Source organism: Mustela putorius, unplaced genomic scaffold (genome assembly GCF_011764305.1).
Source record: "Mustela putorius furo isolate JIRA1106 unplaced genomic scaffold, ASM1176430v1.1 tig00537255_pilon_pilon_pilon, whole genome shotgun sequence".
NCBI lineage: Eukaryota > Metazoa > Chordata > Mammalia > Carnivora > Mustelidae > Mustela > Mustela putorius.
In genome coordinates, this window is record NW_025422394.1 from 1516020 (window position 1) to 1530600 (window position 14581).

The 14581-nt window shown below is 34.1% G+C and overlaps 1 protein-coding gene across 10 annotated transcripts in view; it reads right to left on the reverse strand.

Annotated features, from left to right (window-relative positions):
* Positions 1-365: 365 nt before the first annotated feature.
* Positions 366-14581, reverse strand: part of WRN (WRN RecQ like helicase) — a 144431-nt gene continuing 130215 nt past the window's right edge. For 9 of the 10 annotated variants that reach the window (XM_013059315.2, XM_013059308.2, XM_013059313.2 and 6 more), the window contains 2 exons: positions 9465-9679; positions 366-3186 (listed from right to left, as the gene is read on the reverse strand). In XM_013059315.2, the coding sequence (XP_012914769.1) occupies positions 3067-3186; positions 9465-9679 (335 nt within the window). In that variant the 3' untranslated portion in view covers positions 366-3066. The remainder of the gene's footprint in view (positions 3187-9464; positions 9680-14581) is intronic. The other variant, XM_013059317.2, reaches the window with a different exon arrangement.

Consider the following 14581-nt stretch of genomic DNA (forward strand, 5'->3'; position numbering starts at 1 on the left):
ACATAAATCAAGAGCCATGTAGCTTAAAGGCCAAAAGTCCATACAAAATTATAACCAAGACAAAAAATAATAACTCTCTCCCTTTGGCTATTTGGCATGAGATTATAACATATTTCATTTTAAGACTGTTCAAAGCAGAGCTTTAAAAGAGCAGAAAACTGGATGTGATTTAATGTGCAACAATAGGAAATCAGCTAAATAATTCATAGTATATCTATATAATAAAATACTATGTCAGCAGATCTCAATCTACTATATCTCAAGTTTCATTTATATTCTTAAAAATTATTAAGGACCCAAAAGAGATTTTGCATTAATGTGCATTAAATCTATCATTATTTAACATTTTACAAATAAAACTGAGAAATGTTTAAGAAATGTTTATTAATTAAAAAAAACCAGCAGTAAATCCAGTATATGATAACATAAATAAATTTTACAAAAATATCCCCCACAAAATAGAAGAATAGCATTGTCTGGCTTCACAGAAGTGGCTGGAGTCTCAGATCTGCTTCTTCATTCAATCTGCTCCTATATTTAATATATGGTCTTTTGGTTGACGTGTGTGGAGAAAGTGTGACCTTAATTAAGAGTATTTTAATAGCTTTTCCAGATAATTATAGGCACTCTTCTTTGAAACTATACCACAACGGGACACCTGTAGTTTCTTAAAGACTGGCTGCAGTGTACAATCTGAAACCATATAAATAAATGTTTTCATACTCTGCTACATTAAAATCCATTGGGCCACTTTGTGGTTTGGATGACTCTTTTACTCATGCATGATTTTATAAGATCACGTATTAGTCACCTAGAAAATAATGGAGTTCACTGAGTTATGCAGATCTTCTAAAAATTTTGTTAATCGTATGAATAATATCTCATTAGAGAAGCCTTTATAATATTGGAAGCTTTCAAACTCCTGGCAGCAGACACAAGTTTTCCAAAACTATAAATTCTGCCAGAAATCTCAAATTTTATCATTGCCAACAAATAACCATCAGTTTTCCCTGAAGTGACAGGATGACTTGATTCAATTTTGAGAAAATATCCACCAAATGCCCAAGTCTCAATAACCAATCATAGTTTTCTATCAGTCATTCTTTTCAGTCAGAAATGGTAGTCCATGGAAAAAGAATTAATTCAGTTCACCATTCAAACAAGAGTTTTTCCTGGAGACAACCATCACACTTTGGTACAGAGCAGAAGTGTTTTATACACACTTGCCATTTCATCACATAAAAGATTGAGAAGATGTGTTTGAGGACTGAGAATTAATAAAACCAGCAATCTGGTGTCACTGTCTTGATTTGCACTTAAGTACCAGTGGTTTTACGCACGACTGCTTTGCACCCTCAGTGGAAAAAACACAGGACAAAAGGCAAATCCCATGTTGGTATTATGAAAATAGTTTTCCTTTGTAAATTCCCTGAAGGAGTCTCAAAAACCCCTAAAAGTCTGCAGACCACACTTTGAGAATCACTGTACTACAAAAAGCCACCAAAAAAGATTCTGTGGAAAACAATTTAATGACATGGAAAAAAATATTCATAATATATTCAGTGAAATATAAATTTCAGTCTCTAATTCTACTTCTAGAAATAATCTAAAGTAGAAAAAAAAGACAAAAATCACCAATATGAAAGTGATTATATAAAATATAATATATTCAACATATAGAATGGTAGGGAGCTGTAAAAAAGAATGAGACAGACCAATATATACACTGACATGGGAAGTTCTTCGTGACATATTAAGTGAAAAGAGTTTGTTGCAGAAAGTTGCATACAGCATGATCTAACTCACTTTAAAAAACAGGAATGTATGTGTAGATATATATGCAAGGTATATAAATGCATAAGGAATGACGAGAGAACTATAAGTCACGTACTTAATAGGAGTTACTTTCTGGAAAGGGAATGGTAATGAGATGCAGGAAAATGGGAATACAGAGATCTTTTGTGTTTTAACTTAAATGTTTTACAAAGAAAACACATTCATTTATTATTCATGTATCAAACTAAGAAAAGCAGTGAATACAGAGGCTTAGCAGGATACAAAGAAGGGGTTAACTGATGATCTGCTGGGTACAACCACCACTGATTTTTATTTTCTTCTTTTCATCTCTCCAGATTTCCTAGTTCTCCTACAATATCTCTTCTTTATTAATAGTGATTTTTGTTACAAAAACATCAGTTAAAGGCCGTAAGGTGAACTGGTTAAAGTGATATTAACCATGGTTTACCAAACTCAGCATCAGAGTATGGGTTTCGATAGCGAAGTCACATGTGCTACATAAAGAGGTATTACACTCAAACTCCAACATCCTCAAAAACTGAAAGTGCTCAAGGTAATTAAGTAAAAGTTAAAAAAATATATATATATACACACACACATATATATATAAAATGCATATATAACATATATATTTTGTAATATTCAATATGAAGGAATTTAGTACTTGAAAGATAATAGAAATAGCATACAAAATACAAAGTGCATGGTTGCCTAGTGAAGTTGATCTACTTTGCTACATTATTTTTCTCTACATGCATGGAACCCAGAATGTTTCATTTTCACTGGTCTGTTCCACTAATACCATTTATCAATGTGTGTAAGAGCTTCTTATAAAGATGGTAAGGACATTGTAAAAATAACTATGCTTCCTTCGTTCACAAGAAAGCAAGCTGGTAATATATGAAGATTTTCTATTACACACGTAATCATCCTACAACCATCAGTCTGTTATTTATATCAAATCGGCACCCCTTAAACATACTGCTGAAATAAAGAGATTAAGAAACAGAGCAGTAACGGTTTCTTAGAGCAAGCATAAAGGAGATTAATGTATTTATTCTATTCTATGATTACTCACTCAAAGACTCAACTTTAGTAAACTGCACAAGGCTGGTTTAAGATGTTAGCTGTTCAACAAATGAGTCAGTCTTACTTTTGAGATTAGAATAATTTGTTAACTGAAGTACTCCTTGCCACTATTTTCAGAAATGAAACACAGTTCCCCTCTAATACAGTAAGACACACACAATTGCTCTGGCAATTGCCAGTTTAACTAAAAAGACCTTTCTTTTTTGTTCTGGCCATTGATTTCTGGCTGGTGTCAGCTGAAGTCTCTCTGCCTTTGGCAAACCACTCAGGTAATTTTCTCTTTGAGGTTACAGAGGCAGGCTATAGGAAAAAAACAGAAAAAGAAAATATGTTAATGTTGAAAATGTGTCGGTTGTAAAAAGTAACATAGGTTACTGTATATATACCCCCTACCTTCCCTTGTAGAGTAAAACAAAATAGTGAGAGCCACAGAATTTATTTCTAGATCAAAAAGTAAATAAAAGACAAAAATCGCTATATCATTTCTTCAGGCAATTTCCTGCCATCTTGTTATCTGTTCTTGGGCACTCAAGTGTACATACACATTTGAAAAGGAAAGAACTAGATATTATTTTAGATTTTTGTCTCATGTGTACTTGGTTTGGGCTGACCAAAATGGTTAATTTAATGTTCGGAGGAAGGCATCTGCTCAGGTGCACATGCACATATAGACACCCACACATACACACAGATACAGCCATACACAGAATCACATTAGGTGTTTGAAAAAGCATGTGTACTTCTATGTCTCCAAAGGTTGACTGACTAGCAGAGCGATTCAAACACTATCAGTGCCTTGCAGAGTTGCTGGGACATAACAGATACCCAAAAAACAGTCACTGAAATAAATGAAAAAAAATTTTGTTTCAAAGAGTTTTTTGAAATCTGCTAAAAACAACAATTCGTATTGTTACATATAGTCAACCAACTTCTGAATGTACACATATGTAATAATTGCACAATTTTAGGAGACTTAGGCACCAAATGAAGCCTCAAGACCCTAAGTTAAAAGTCCCTGAAAAAAAAAAAAATTTAGGAACCCAAAGGCAGCAGTTGTGTATTATGTGATCTGCACTTGAAAAAGATAAAACAATTTTGAGTTATGCTCCATAAGCATAAACTGGTAGTAATTATTGTTATCTCAGTTTGACAAGAGCCTCAAACCCACAAGACAGACAAATCATTCCAAAGTAAGCACACCTTGGAATCCAGCAGTTAATTTAGTTATTGGAACTATCTGAAGGACTTTATGATAAGGTGACCTCAATCTAAGTTATAATGTGTCTGTTAGTTGAAGGTAAAAAAGCACAATTTATTCAATTTCCAGAATGAAAACTGTATATATGGTTCATCAATTACCTGCTATGTTTTGTTACATTTTCTATGTTTAAAAATGGTTTCAAAAGATTTAAGAGTGGGGAAAAAAGTAAAAGATCCTTCACAGAAAACTATGAATACATATATTTAGAAAAGGTTAAAAAACCCTATTAGCTGTTTTGGCTTAATTAAAGAAATCCAATGAAGAAGAAAGAGCTACTCACACTTTAGTAAAAGCTACAGAAAAAAAACAGGCTAAGGATAGCAAATTTCCTCACAGGGAAGAAAAGTCCAGAAGAACAGATTACATTTACATAGACTGTATGAGACGATATTTGACTCAGAACTAATAAATACTGGCGATATATAATGCCACAGACTAAAGGTATTTGGGCAGAGATAAAATTGGTCCAGAAATATTTATTCTTCCATTAAGATTTTTTTTTTTTTTAGGGGTGCCTGGGTGGCTCAGTGGGTTGAGCCGCTGCCTTCGGCTCGGGTCGTGATCTCAGGGTCCTGGGATCGAGTCCCGCATCGGGCTCTCTGCTCAGCAGGGAGCCTGCTTCCTCCTCTCTCTCTCTGCCTGCCTCTCTGCCTACTTGTGATCTCTCTCTGTCAAATAAATAAATAAAATCTTTAAAAAAAAAAAAGATTTTTTTTTTTAAATTTTATTTATTTGACAAACAGAGATCACAAGTAGGCAGAGAAGCAGGTAGAGAGAGAGGAGGAAGCAGGCTCCCTGCTGAGCAGAGAGCCCGATGCGGGACTCGATCCCAGGACCCTGAGATCACGACCCGAGCCGAAGGCAGCGGCTCAACCCACTGAGCCACCCAGGCACCCCTTCCCTTAAGATCTTACTAACATAATCCCTTGCAGCCTACAGTTGCTTGCAATTATAGTTAGAACACCTGCGTGCATCTGGAGGAAGGAAAGAAGTTAACATGGTAACAAAACCAAAAAGCAAAACAGAGCATGACATCTGCACAGGAACAGAACAGAGGAAAAAACACTAAGTCTTGTAGCTGAATACCATGGAATAAATAGGGACTGCCAACCAAGACAGAATTAGGTTTGAGCTCCAATTGAGTCACTTGCTAAATGTATGGCCTTATGAATGTTATTTCAGCCTCGGTTTCTTCACACAGAAAATGAGAATAACAGTACATAACATCTTTGGATTACCTGGAGGGTCAAATGAGAATATATGCAAGCTATCAAAACACATCCTGATTTAGTCTTGGTATTCATTAATTAGTAGCTAATGTCACTGAAAATGTTCTATCTTCTGTAATATTTCTACAGAATATGACCTTCAGTATTTACCACACTATTATAATAATGATCTGTTTCACTGAGAAAGAAGGAAAGTGCTGTATCTTTTGAGTCTCAACAATAAGTTTTTGGAGAGACTTTAATTATGAGAACTGAGTTACCTAACAGAAACAATGCCTTTCAGTGACTACTTTCTTCTTTAGTAGTCAACCAAAATTCCCAAAAACCATAGTTAGATTTTCAGGGGGGTTTTCTGATACCCCAAATTCTATTAACAAATATCATTAAATTGAAAATACAAAACATTAACTCGTTTATTGAGTATATGTGAGCATATATATGTAAGCAAACAGCGAAATATATGTTATATTCACATTTAATTTCATCTACACTAAGACAAATCTAAAAATAGTAATTATCAAGTTGGATGCAGTTATCACTAAAACTACTTTATTAATTTAATCTTAATTGAGAAATGAGAATCCGTAAATAAATCTGTTTTTAAATCGCTGGCTGGCTGATTCCAAGAAATTCCCAAAGTCTTAGGGAATTTTTGTGACTTTCATCTTTTGGTGAAAAATCACAAGGATGTTTTCGATCAACCTTTAACATTATTATAGAACATAGGGGCGCCTGGGTGGCTCAGTGGGTTAAAGCCTCTGCCTTTGGCTCAGGTCATGATCCCAGGGTCCTGGGATCGAGCCCCACGTCGGGCTCTCTGCTCAGCAGGGAGCCTGCTTCCTCCTCTCTCTCTCTCTGCCTGCCTCTCTGCCTACTTGTGATCTCTGTCTGTCAAATAAATAAATAAAATCTTTAAAAAAAATATTTAAAAAATAATAAAAAAAATTAAAAAAATAATAAAAAAATAAATAAATAAAAAATAAAAAAAAATTTTAAAAAAACATTATTATAGAACACAAAATAGTTACAGCATGCACTATTTTCTTAGAGAACAATACAAAACAAAGCTATGCCTAAAAAAGCAAAGTTTTAGAAAATCCTAATTGTTCTGAAGTATTGAATTTTAATAATAATAATTATAATATTATTCATAAGGCATTTTTTTCTGAGTATCTCAAAACAGTTTATAAATAATATTGTACATTTTAATTTATAATGAAACTTAGTGGCAGGGTAGAAAATATCGCATACATTCTCTCTTAGGCAGTAAAGAAAAATAAGGAGGAAAAAGGTGATTTGGGGAAGAGGATTCTGGGAAGATGGTGGAAGCAGCAGCATAGTGTTTTAATCTCTCTGAAGCCCACCATTAAAACAGAATTGACAGGAAAACTCTGAACTCATAATCTACATTTACAATAAAACTAAGTTTAAAGGTATCCCAAGGAAATCCAAACACTGAGCATGTGAGGAGAAATCACCAGTAGCCATACGAGCTGCAGAGTACCACTTACCTAAAACAGAAAGCAGAGGAAAGCAGTGAGGTGCCCAAGAAAAGAAGAACCACAAAGTAGCCTACAGATAGACATCAGAAACCATGATAGATTAATGGGAAAACAGCAACTGAAAGTGAGAGGGCTTCTGCCTAACCCAACAGCAAATGACTTATAAATTGTGTCTTCGATGGCTAACGCAACTGGTTCCTGTGAACGCTCCTGACCAGCTACCACAATGCCTTCTGGGAGAACTACTGGAATGAAATCGAATTAGCAGTTCAAGTAAAACAGAGACAAAGGGAAGAGTGACAAAAGAGTATATCTCACAAACTAAGTTTCCATATTTTGAAAAATTACACAAAATACCAGAAGGGAGAGCTCTGTGAACTTGGGAAAAACTACCTTGAAACATGCTTTCTTTTGAAAGTGCAGGAAAACTAATTTCACGTGAAAATGAACAACAGGAAAGTATTAAGATCAAATGGGACACCAGAAGAGTTGCAAAGATATAGAATAAAACTGTAACCTCTTAAATGAGTTGAAAAACATTAAGAAAATTATTCAAAACATGAAAGAACACCATAAATCAAAATCAGAAAAATTCAAAATGGAGGAGAAAAGTTTAGTTAAGAATTAGAAGCAAAAGGAAAAATGTAAAGAAGTGAATACTAAAGTAGGAGGAACATAACAATAAACATAACAGAGTTTGTCCAGAGAAATAGGAGTGAAAAAGAAGATGAAGAAGAAAATTTTAAATTAAGGAGAAATGGAAAGCTAGAAAGAATTCATGGAAAGTGACAAATATTGCAGCTAGGCAAAGAAGACCTAACATATACTCGAAGTCCCTGAAGAAGAAATATAAAGCAATGGGACAAATTCTAAGAAGTAACATTTAAGAAGACTTTCCAGAAATTAAAAAAAAAAGATGCACTCAAATAATCCACTGTGTACCTGCATATTTTGGATCAGAACTACCAATATCAAGACAGAATCTTTCTTCATTAAAAAGGCATGATGGAGCTTCTATCTTGAGTAATCGCAATAGACGTAAAACTAACAATGCACCAACAAATACAAAGAATTTGTTTTGACATTATTCTTTATCAGAAGCCTCATATTCATCCAATGAAACAAATTAAGAGATATAATCCAGGTCAGCAGAGAAGAGAAGATGAATGTTAACAGGAAAGATCTGAAACCAGTCCTCCAACAGATTCTACAGTATTCGAAGCAGCCTTCTGTACTTGGGAGTCAGATGAAAGAAAAATACTTAGGTTGGCTCATTCATCTCTTAATCTACTTCCTGTCCCCAATATCCTTGTTCTCCTAAATGGGGGGGGGGGGGTTGGTAAATCCAGTAGGCTCAGCATGACTTCTACCCATCCACCCATCACCGCCAAAATCTCCCCACTCTGTTGTCAGCATCTGATATTATTTCAATAAGGGAAAAGCCAAACGCTAATATGTGGCTAAAATAATAATTCATATAAAATGTGCACCAATAATCAGGAAAAAATAACAAGTTTCACCTTTTCCTTCACTGATATTTCCTTCACTGGGAAAAACAAGGTTTTAGGCATCTGGTATAGATTTCAGAAATAAAAGGCTGGGAATAGAGGCCAAATTTCACTACTACCACCCAACATTATTTTCTTTAATATCCTTCCCACAGCTACTTCAACTGACTAAATAATGTAAAGAATTCCAATTAGGTTATCTATGACATGTCTGTATACAAGCCTAACTGAAGTACAAGAATATAAAGCTCCTCTTATTTTTAAGCTATTGAGAAAATGGGTTTAATTCTTGGAAATCTATAAAGACTATCTTGAAACTGGAATGGAATCCCCAATGCACTATATGAGAAAACACCTACTACCATGCTCAATTTATGATCTAGAAACTAAAATAGTTTTTTAGTAAATCACTAGTTTTCACAACTTTTATCACAGAATCATAAAATTTTAGACCTGGAAGATAACAAAGGTTAAATTTTCAAATTTATACAATCATTTAATAGAATCATCATCAAAAACTAGTTCTCATACAACATATAGAGCAATAATTTCCAAAGCATTTTAATAAAACTAAAATAATACTAAATAAGACTAAATTCATGGTCTTTCTCAGAAATATGTATGGTATATGCGCAGGACCATGGGCAACAATTTTCCTTGTACCTAAGAGATTCAGTATGACAAGAACAAAGCAGGAGGAGATAGAATGATAGACAAACTAGTTTTGGGGGTATTTATAATGGAATTTGTTTTCATTTTCATAAACTACATAAACTGCCATAAGTTCAAAGCCAATAGTATGTCTATGAAAGCAAAAGGATTTCCTATATATATATATATATGTAAAATCGGTATGAGGTAGAAGTAAAATTTCAGATGACATTCCACACAAAAAGCTAAATAGATGAGCTACATTTCCCTTTTTCTGTTGTTGAAAAACAAAGGAAATAGAGCACAGATTTTAAAAAGTAACCTTATATCAGAATTTATAACAGTTTAAAAAATACAGCATTTTAGTGTTAGAATATGTAAATCGAACCAACCGACAATGTATGAAAATTCTACATATAATTAACACCTTGGTATTAGCGCCTACTTCTTCCCTGCTTCTCTTAGAACTTGAACAGCTCTCTTCAGAGTTGGGGAAATATCTCTTTCTGTTGGAAGTACATGAAAGCTGGTCTAACAGTCTGTTGTCACAGTCTTTTCCCAGGATCTCAAGTGCCATGTGGATAAGGTACGTGTCAATGTTTTCAGGAACCAGCTTTCTAATTAGTTTAACTTCATTTATATCTGTAAAGGATGAAAAAAAACAAGAGTTGAAAATAAATTACACAGAACATTTTAGAAACCTATGAGCTGGAAAGAGTGAAATGCTTTGTAGAAAGGAAGGAGGAAGGTGTCCGAAGAAAATGTTTCTCTGGGTGCCTGGGTGGCTCAGTGGGTTAAAGCCTCTGCCTTCAGCTCAGGTCATGGAATCAGGGCTCTGGGTTCGAGCCCCACATCAGGCTCTCTGCTCAGCAGGGAGCCTGCTTCCTGTCCCCCCACCCTCTCTGCCTATCTCTCTGCCTACTTGTGATCTCTATCAAATAAATAAATAAAATCTTTAAAAAAAAAAGTTTCTTTTTAGAATGCCTATAGCCCTACAAACCAAAATGAAGTAAAGCATATTCTCCCCTCATCTCTTACCACCTGCTGCCTTGCTTCTAAGACTTAAAGTCAGGTCAATGCCATTGACTCTGTATAAATAATGTTTCAAACTGCTTCTTGTGAGGTGCCCTGAGAACCAAAACCAACCTTCACAGAATTGTTTCTAAAGGAATTACACTTCAAATTCCAAATATCTATTACAATTTTTTTTTTTTAAGATTTTATGTATTTACTTGACAGAGACAGAGAGATCACAAGCAGGCAGAGAGGCAGGCAGAGAAAGAGGAGTAAGCAGGCTCCCTGCCAAGCAGAAAGCCCAATGTGGGGCTCAATCCCAGGACCCTGACATCATGACCTGAGTGGAAGGCAGAGGCTTAACCCATTGAGCCACCCAGGTGTCCCTACAATTATTTTTCTAAGAGAACTTATTCTTAAAATAGAAGCTAATCGTACTTGTAAATCAGATGCTAATAAAAAAAAGACCCTTTCAATGGCTATTGTAGCTTAACAAAACATATCAATTATTTAAAATGCATATAACGAAATGAGTTTTTTTGGAAAAAATCACTTATTTTCACAATCAAGGAATTTTTACTTTTTTTAACTCAACAGAACCAATTCAGACTGTGTCTTCACACCTTTTACAAATTATTTAGCAATCTCCTACAGACTACTACTTATGTTTCAAACACTTTCAACAACACATTCATCTGGAATGCCCTAGAGTATCATAAAACTAAGCAGCTCAGTTTCACCCATCTTCATGTAATTATAAAACTGGTATCAAACATTTCTGACACCCAATTCAATTTTTCAAGATTTACATTTTCCTTTCTTCCAAAGATCTTATCTTGCTACTCTTGAACTTCAAAAACAACAACAACAACAAAAAAGAACCCCTGCAGTTAAGTTTAAAAAACAAAAACAAAAAAAATCAACAGGTGGTGTCTGGGTGGCTCAGGGTCCTGGGATCAAGCCCCACTTGGGCCTCCCTCATTAGGGAGTCTGTTTCTCTCTTTCCCTCTGCCTCTTCCTGCCTGTGCTCTCTCGAATGCACTATAAAATAAATTAAATTTTTTTTAAAAGATTTTGTTTGTCAGAGAGAGAACAAGCAGGGGGAGAGGCAGGCAGAGGGAGAAGCAGGCTCCCCACTGAGCAAGGAGCCTGATACGGGGACTTGATCCCAGGACCCTGGGGTCATGACCTGAGCAAAAAAGACCCTTATCATCCTGAGCCAGCCACTCAGACATTCCTACAAATAAAATCTTAAAAAAAAAAAAAAAAAGAAAACACGCCAGCAAGAGGTGGTTACCCAGCTAACAGAAACTAGGACCTTGGGGTATATATATATTTAGCCTGTACTCTGTTACTTTAAAGTGTTAAGATATAAAACTGATCCTAATCAAAATCTTAGAAAATAAGATTTTACCTCTAAATGTAATAAAATTAGCAATATGACTACTAAGTCTATTGACCAACTAAAATTCTATTTGTCCTTCAGTCATTATGCCATCCAAATACCACAGAAATTTGGCCAATTTTACTACTTCATTAATTTCTTAATGACTGAGGCATCTTCTTTTGTATTGTCTATCCAAACTTACTTTGAGTTCCCTTTTATTTGTCTTCAATTTTTCTTTGAAAACAAAATGACCCAAAGAATATTATATTACACATTTTTTCCATATCTCTAGATTCTTAGAAGTGGGATTGCTCGTTCAAAGGTTAAACACATTTTGTGTTTTCATGGGTATTTCCAAACTACCTCTGTAATTGTGCTTCTGCTACAATGAGCACTAACAACCTGTAGCTGACAAGCTCCTCAAATGTGGCTAGGATGGTTAAGAAACTCAATTCATCAATCTGAAATTAAATTTAAAAGGTGATACTTGAAAAAAAAAAACAACTGATATTTGATTTAATTATTGGAAATATTTTAAGATGTTTGGAACACAGAGTATCTACTTTATTCAAATGTAAAGTTTATGAAAGCTAAATACAAATCAAGTATTTTCAATTAAAATTTAGCATCAGAATTGAGATATGCTAAAAATGCAAAACACATTCCTGATTTCAAAGGCTTAGTACAAAAAACACACAAATATCTCTTAATAATTCTATATTGATTATATGTTAAATGATAACATTTTAATATACTTGGTTAATTAAATTATATAATTAGAATTAATTACATGTTTATTTTTGTTTTTTTAATTCCATTTTTTAAACTTTTTTTTTTTTTTTTAGATTTTCAAACTTATTTTTATTCAGGGAGAGAGAGCAATCAGGCACTTGAGATTAATGGAGACAGGGGGAGATGGAGAGAGAGAATCTTAAGCGGACTCTATTCTTAGCATGGGGCTGACACAGGGCTCAATCCCAGGGCCCTAAGATCATGACTTGAGCCAAAACCAAGAAATGGAGGCTTAAATGACAGCTACCCAGGTGCCCTATTTTTTTTTTCGACTTTTTTAAAGTGGCTAGTAGAACATTTAAAATTACAAACTGTGGATAACATATAGACTTGCTGAATCTCTGCTGTACATCTGAAACTAATGTAATGTTGTATGTCAACTATATTTCAGTAAAAGAATTTGTTTTAATTTAAAAATAAAATAAAATCACATATATGGTTTGTATCACAAACATCGCATATATGGTTTCTATCACCATACAAATTTTCCTGTACTCTAGCCAATTAACACAATTACATTATATTAAATTCATTTTCTTTAGTGGGTATTTAAACATTAGATAAATAAACTATGCACCCTTTATTTCATCACACTGTAAATGTACATTTTATATGACAATTTTTGGAAACATAGTTCAATAATCTTGAACTATCATAGCATCATAGGATCAATGAATTATTTTGAAAGGAAAAATGAGATATTTTATTCCATCAAAACAAATCTGTTTCTAAAATTAGAATGTCCTTTTTTCATAAAACTATGATGTATCATTTATTTATGGTTTTAAACCAGTTAGTTATTTAACAAATATACACAGTTATTGTACTATAATCTGAATATAATTTCTAGATATAACTAGAAAATCCATATATTCATTTACACATTTCTGTAAATCCTCTACATTTGTACCTTAAAGTCATCCTACAATATGCTTATGCAAAAAAGGGGCATCTAGCATTAAAGATACATCTGATTGTGTCCTAACTTTCCAGGCAAGTAAGTGCTGAAAATTTCTATTGGGAGAATAATGAACACCGGCTGCACTCCAGTGCTTTAAAAGAGATCATATTACTCCTATTTTTGTGTCAGGTCCCTTAGAAGCCACCCTTAATTTTCCAGTTACATGCACATAAAGAATGGAAGAATGAAATTATTCAAAATATTACCTAGACACCTCATTAAATGCCTTAATTTATTCTTAAGCATAGTTAGAATTTCAACTCCATAAAAGAAGCTTAAAATTACATAAGTGTGGATAAACTAAAAGATTAAAATGTTATAGAATTCCTTTAAATATTAAATTACAAGGACAAAAGATACTTAGCAAATAAGACAGCATGAAATAATACATATGATTTCTCAACTCAGAATTACTCTATTTTCAGGTATATTATGCCATAACAAAACATAGAGAATTCTCAATTCAGAATTTTGAAAAATTTAAGTGCCAATCAAACTTGTTCATTTAAACACCAAAATATGTGATAGAGCTACAATTAAATTAAAAAAAAAATCATACCTGAATCATTAATGTAGTAAGTCCATCTGCATTTTTTTCTTTTCTTTTTCTTTTTTAAATTTTATTTATAAGAGAGAGAGATTTTATTTATTTATAGAGAGAGACCACAAGTAGGCAGAGAGGCAGGCGGAGAGAGAGGGGGAAGCAGGCTCCCTGCTGAGCAGAGAGCCCGATACAGGGCTCCATCCCAGGACCCCAAGATCATGACCTGAGCCAAAGACAGAGGCTTGACCCGCTGAGCCACCCAGAAGCCCCCATCTGCACAATGTTTTCTCAAATAGGAGAACAAACAGTATTTTATCAAGGAAAAACAAGAATTCAAAAGTAAAGTTTCACATCAAAAACTGTTGTCTTAGTATATACTCAGAAAACTATAAAGTACTCATGAAAGAAATTGAGGAAGACACAAAGAAATGGAAAAATGTTCCATGCTCCTGGATTGGAAGAATAAATATTGTGAAAATGTCTATGCTACCTAAAGCAATCTACACATTTAATGCAATTCCTATCAAAGTACCATCCATCTTTTTCAAAGAAATGGAACAAATAATTCTAAAATTTATATGGAACCAGAAAAGACCTCGAATAGCCAAAGGGATATTGAAAAAGAAAGCCAACGTTGGTGGCATCACAATTCCGGACTTCAAGCTCTATTACAAAGCTGTCATCATCAAGACAGCATGGTACTGGCACAAAAACAGACACATAGGTCAATGGAACAGAATAGAGAGCCCAGAAATAGACCCTCAACTCTATGGTCAACTAATCTTCGACAAAGCAGGAAAAAATGTCCAATGGAAAAAAGACAGCCTCTTCAATAAATGGTGCTGG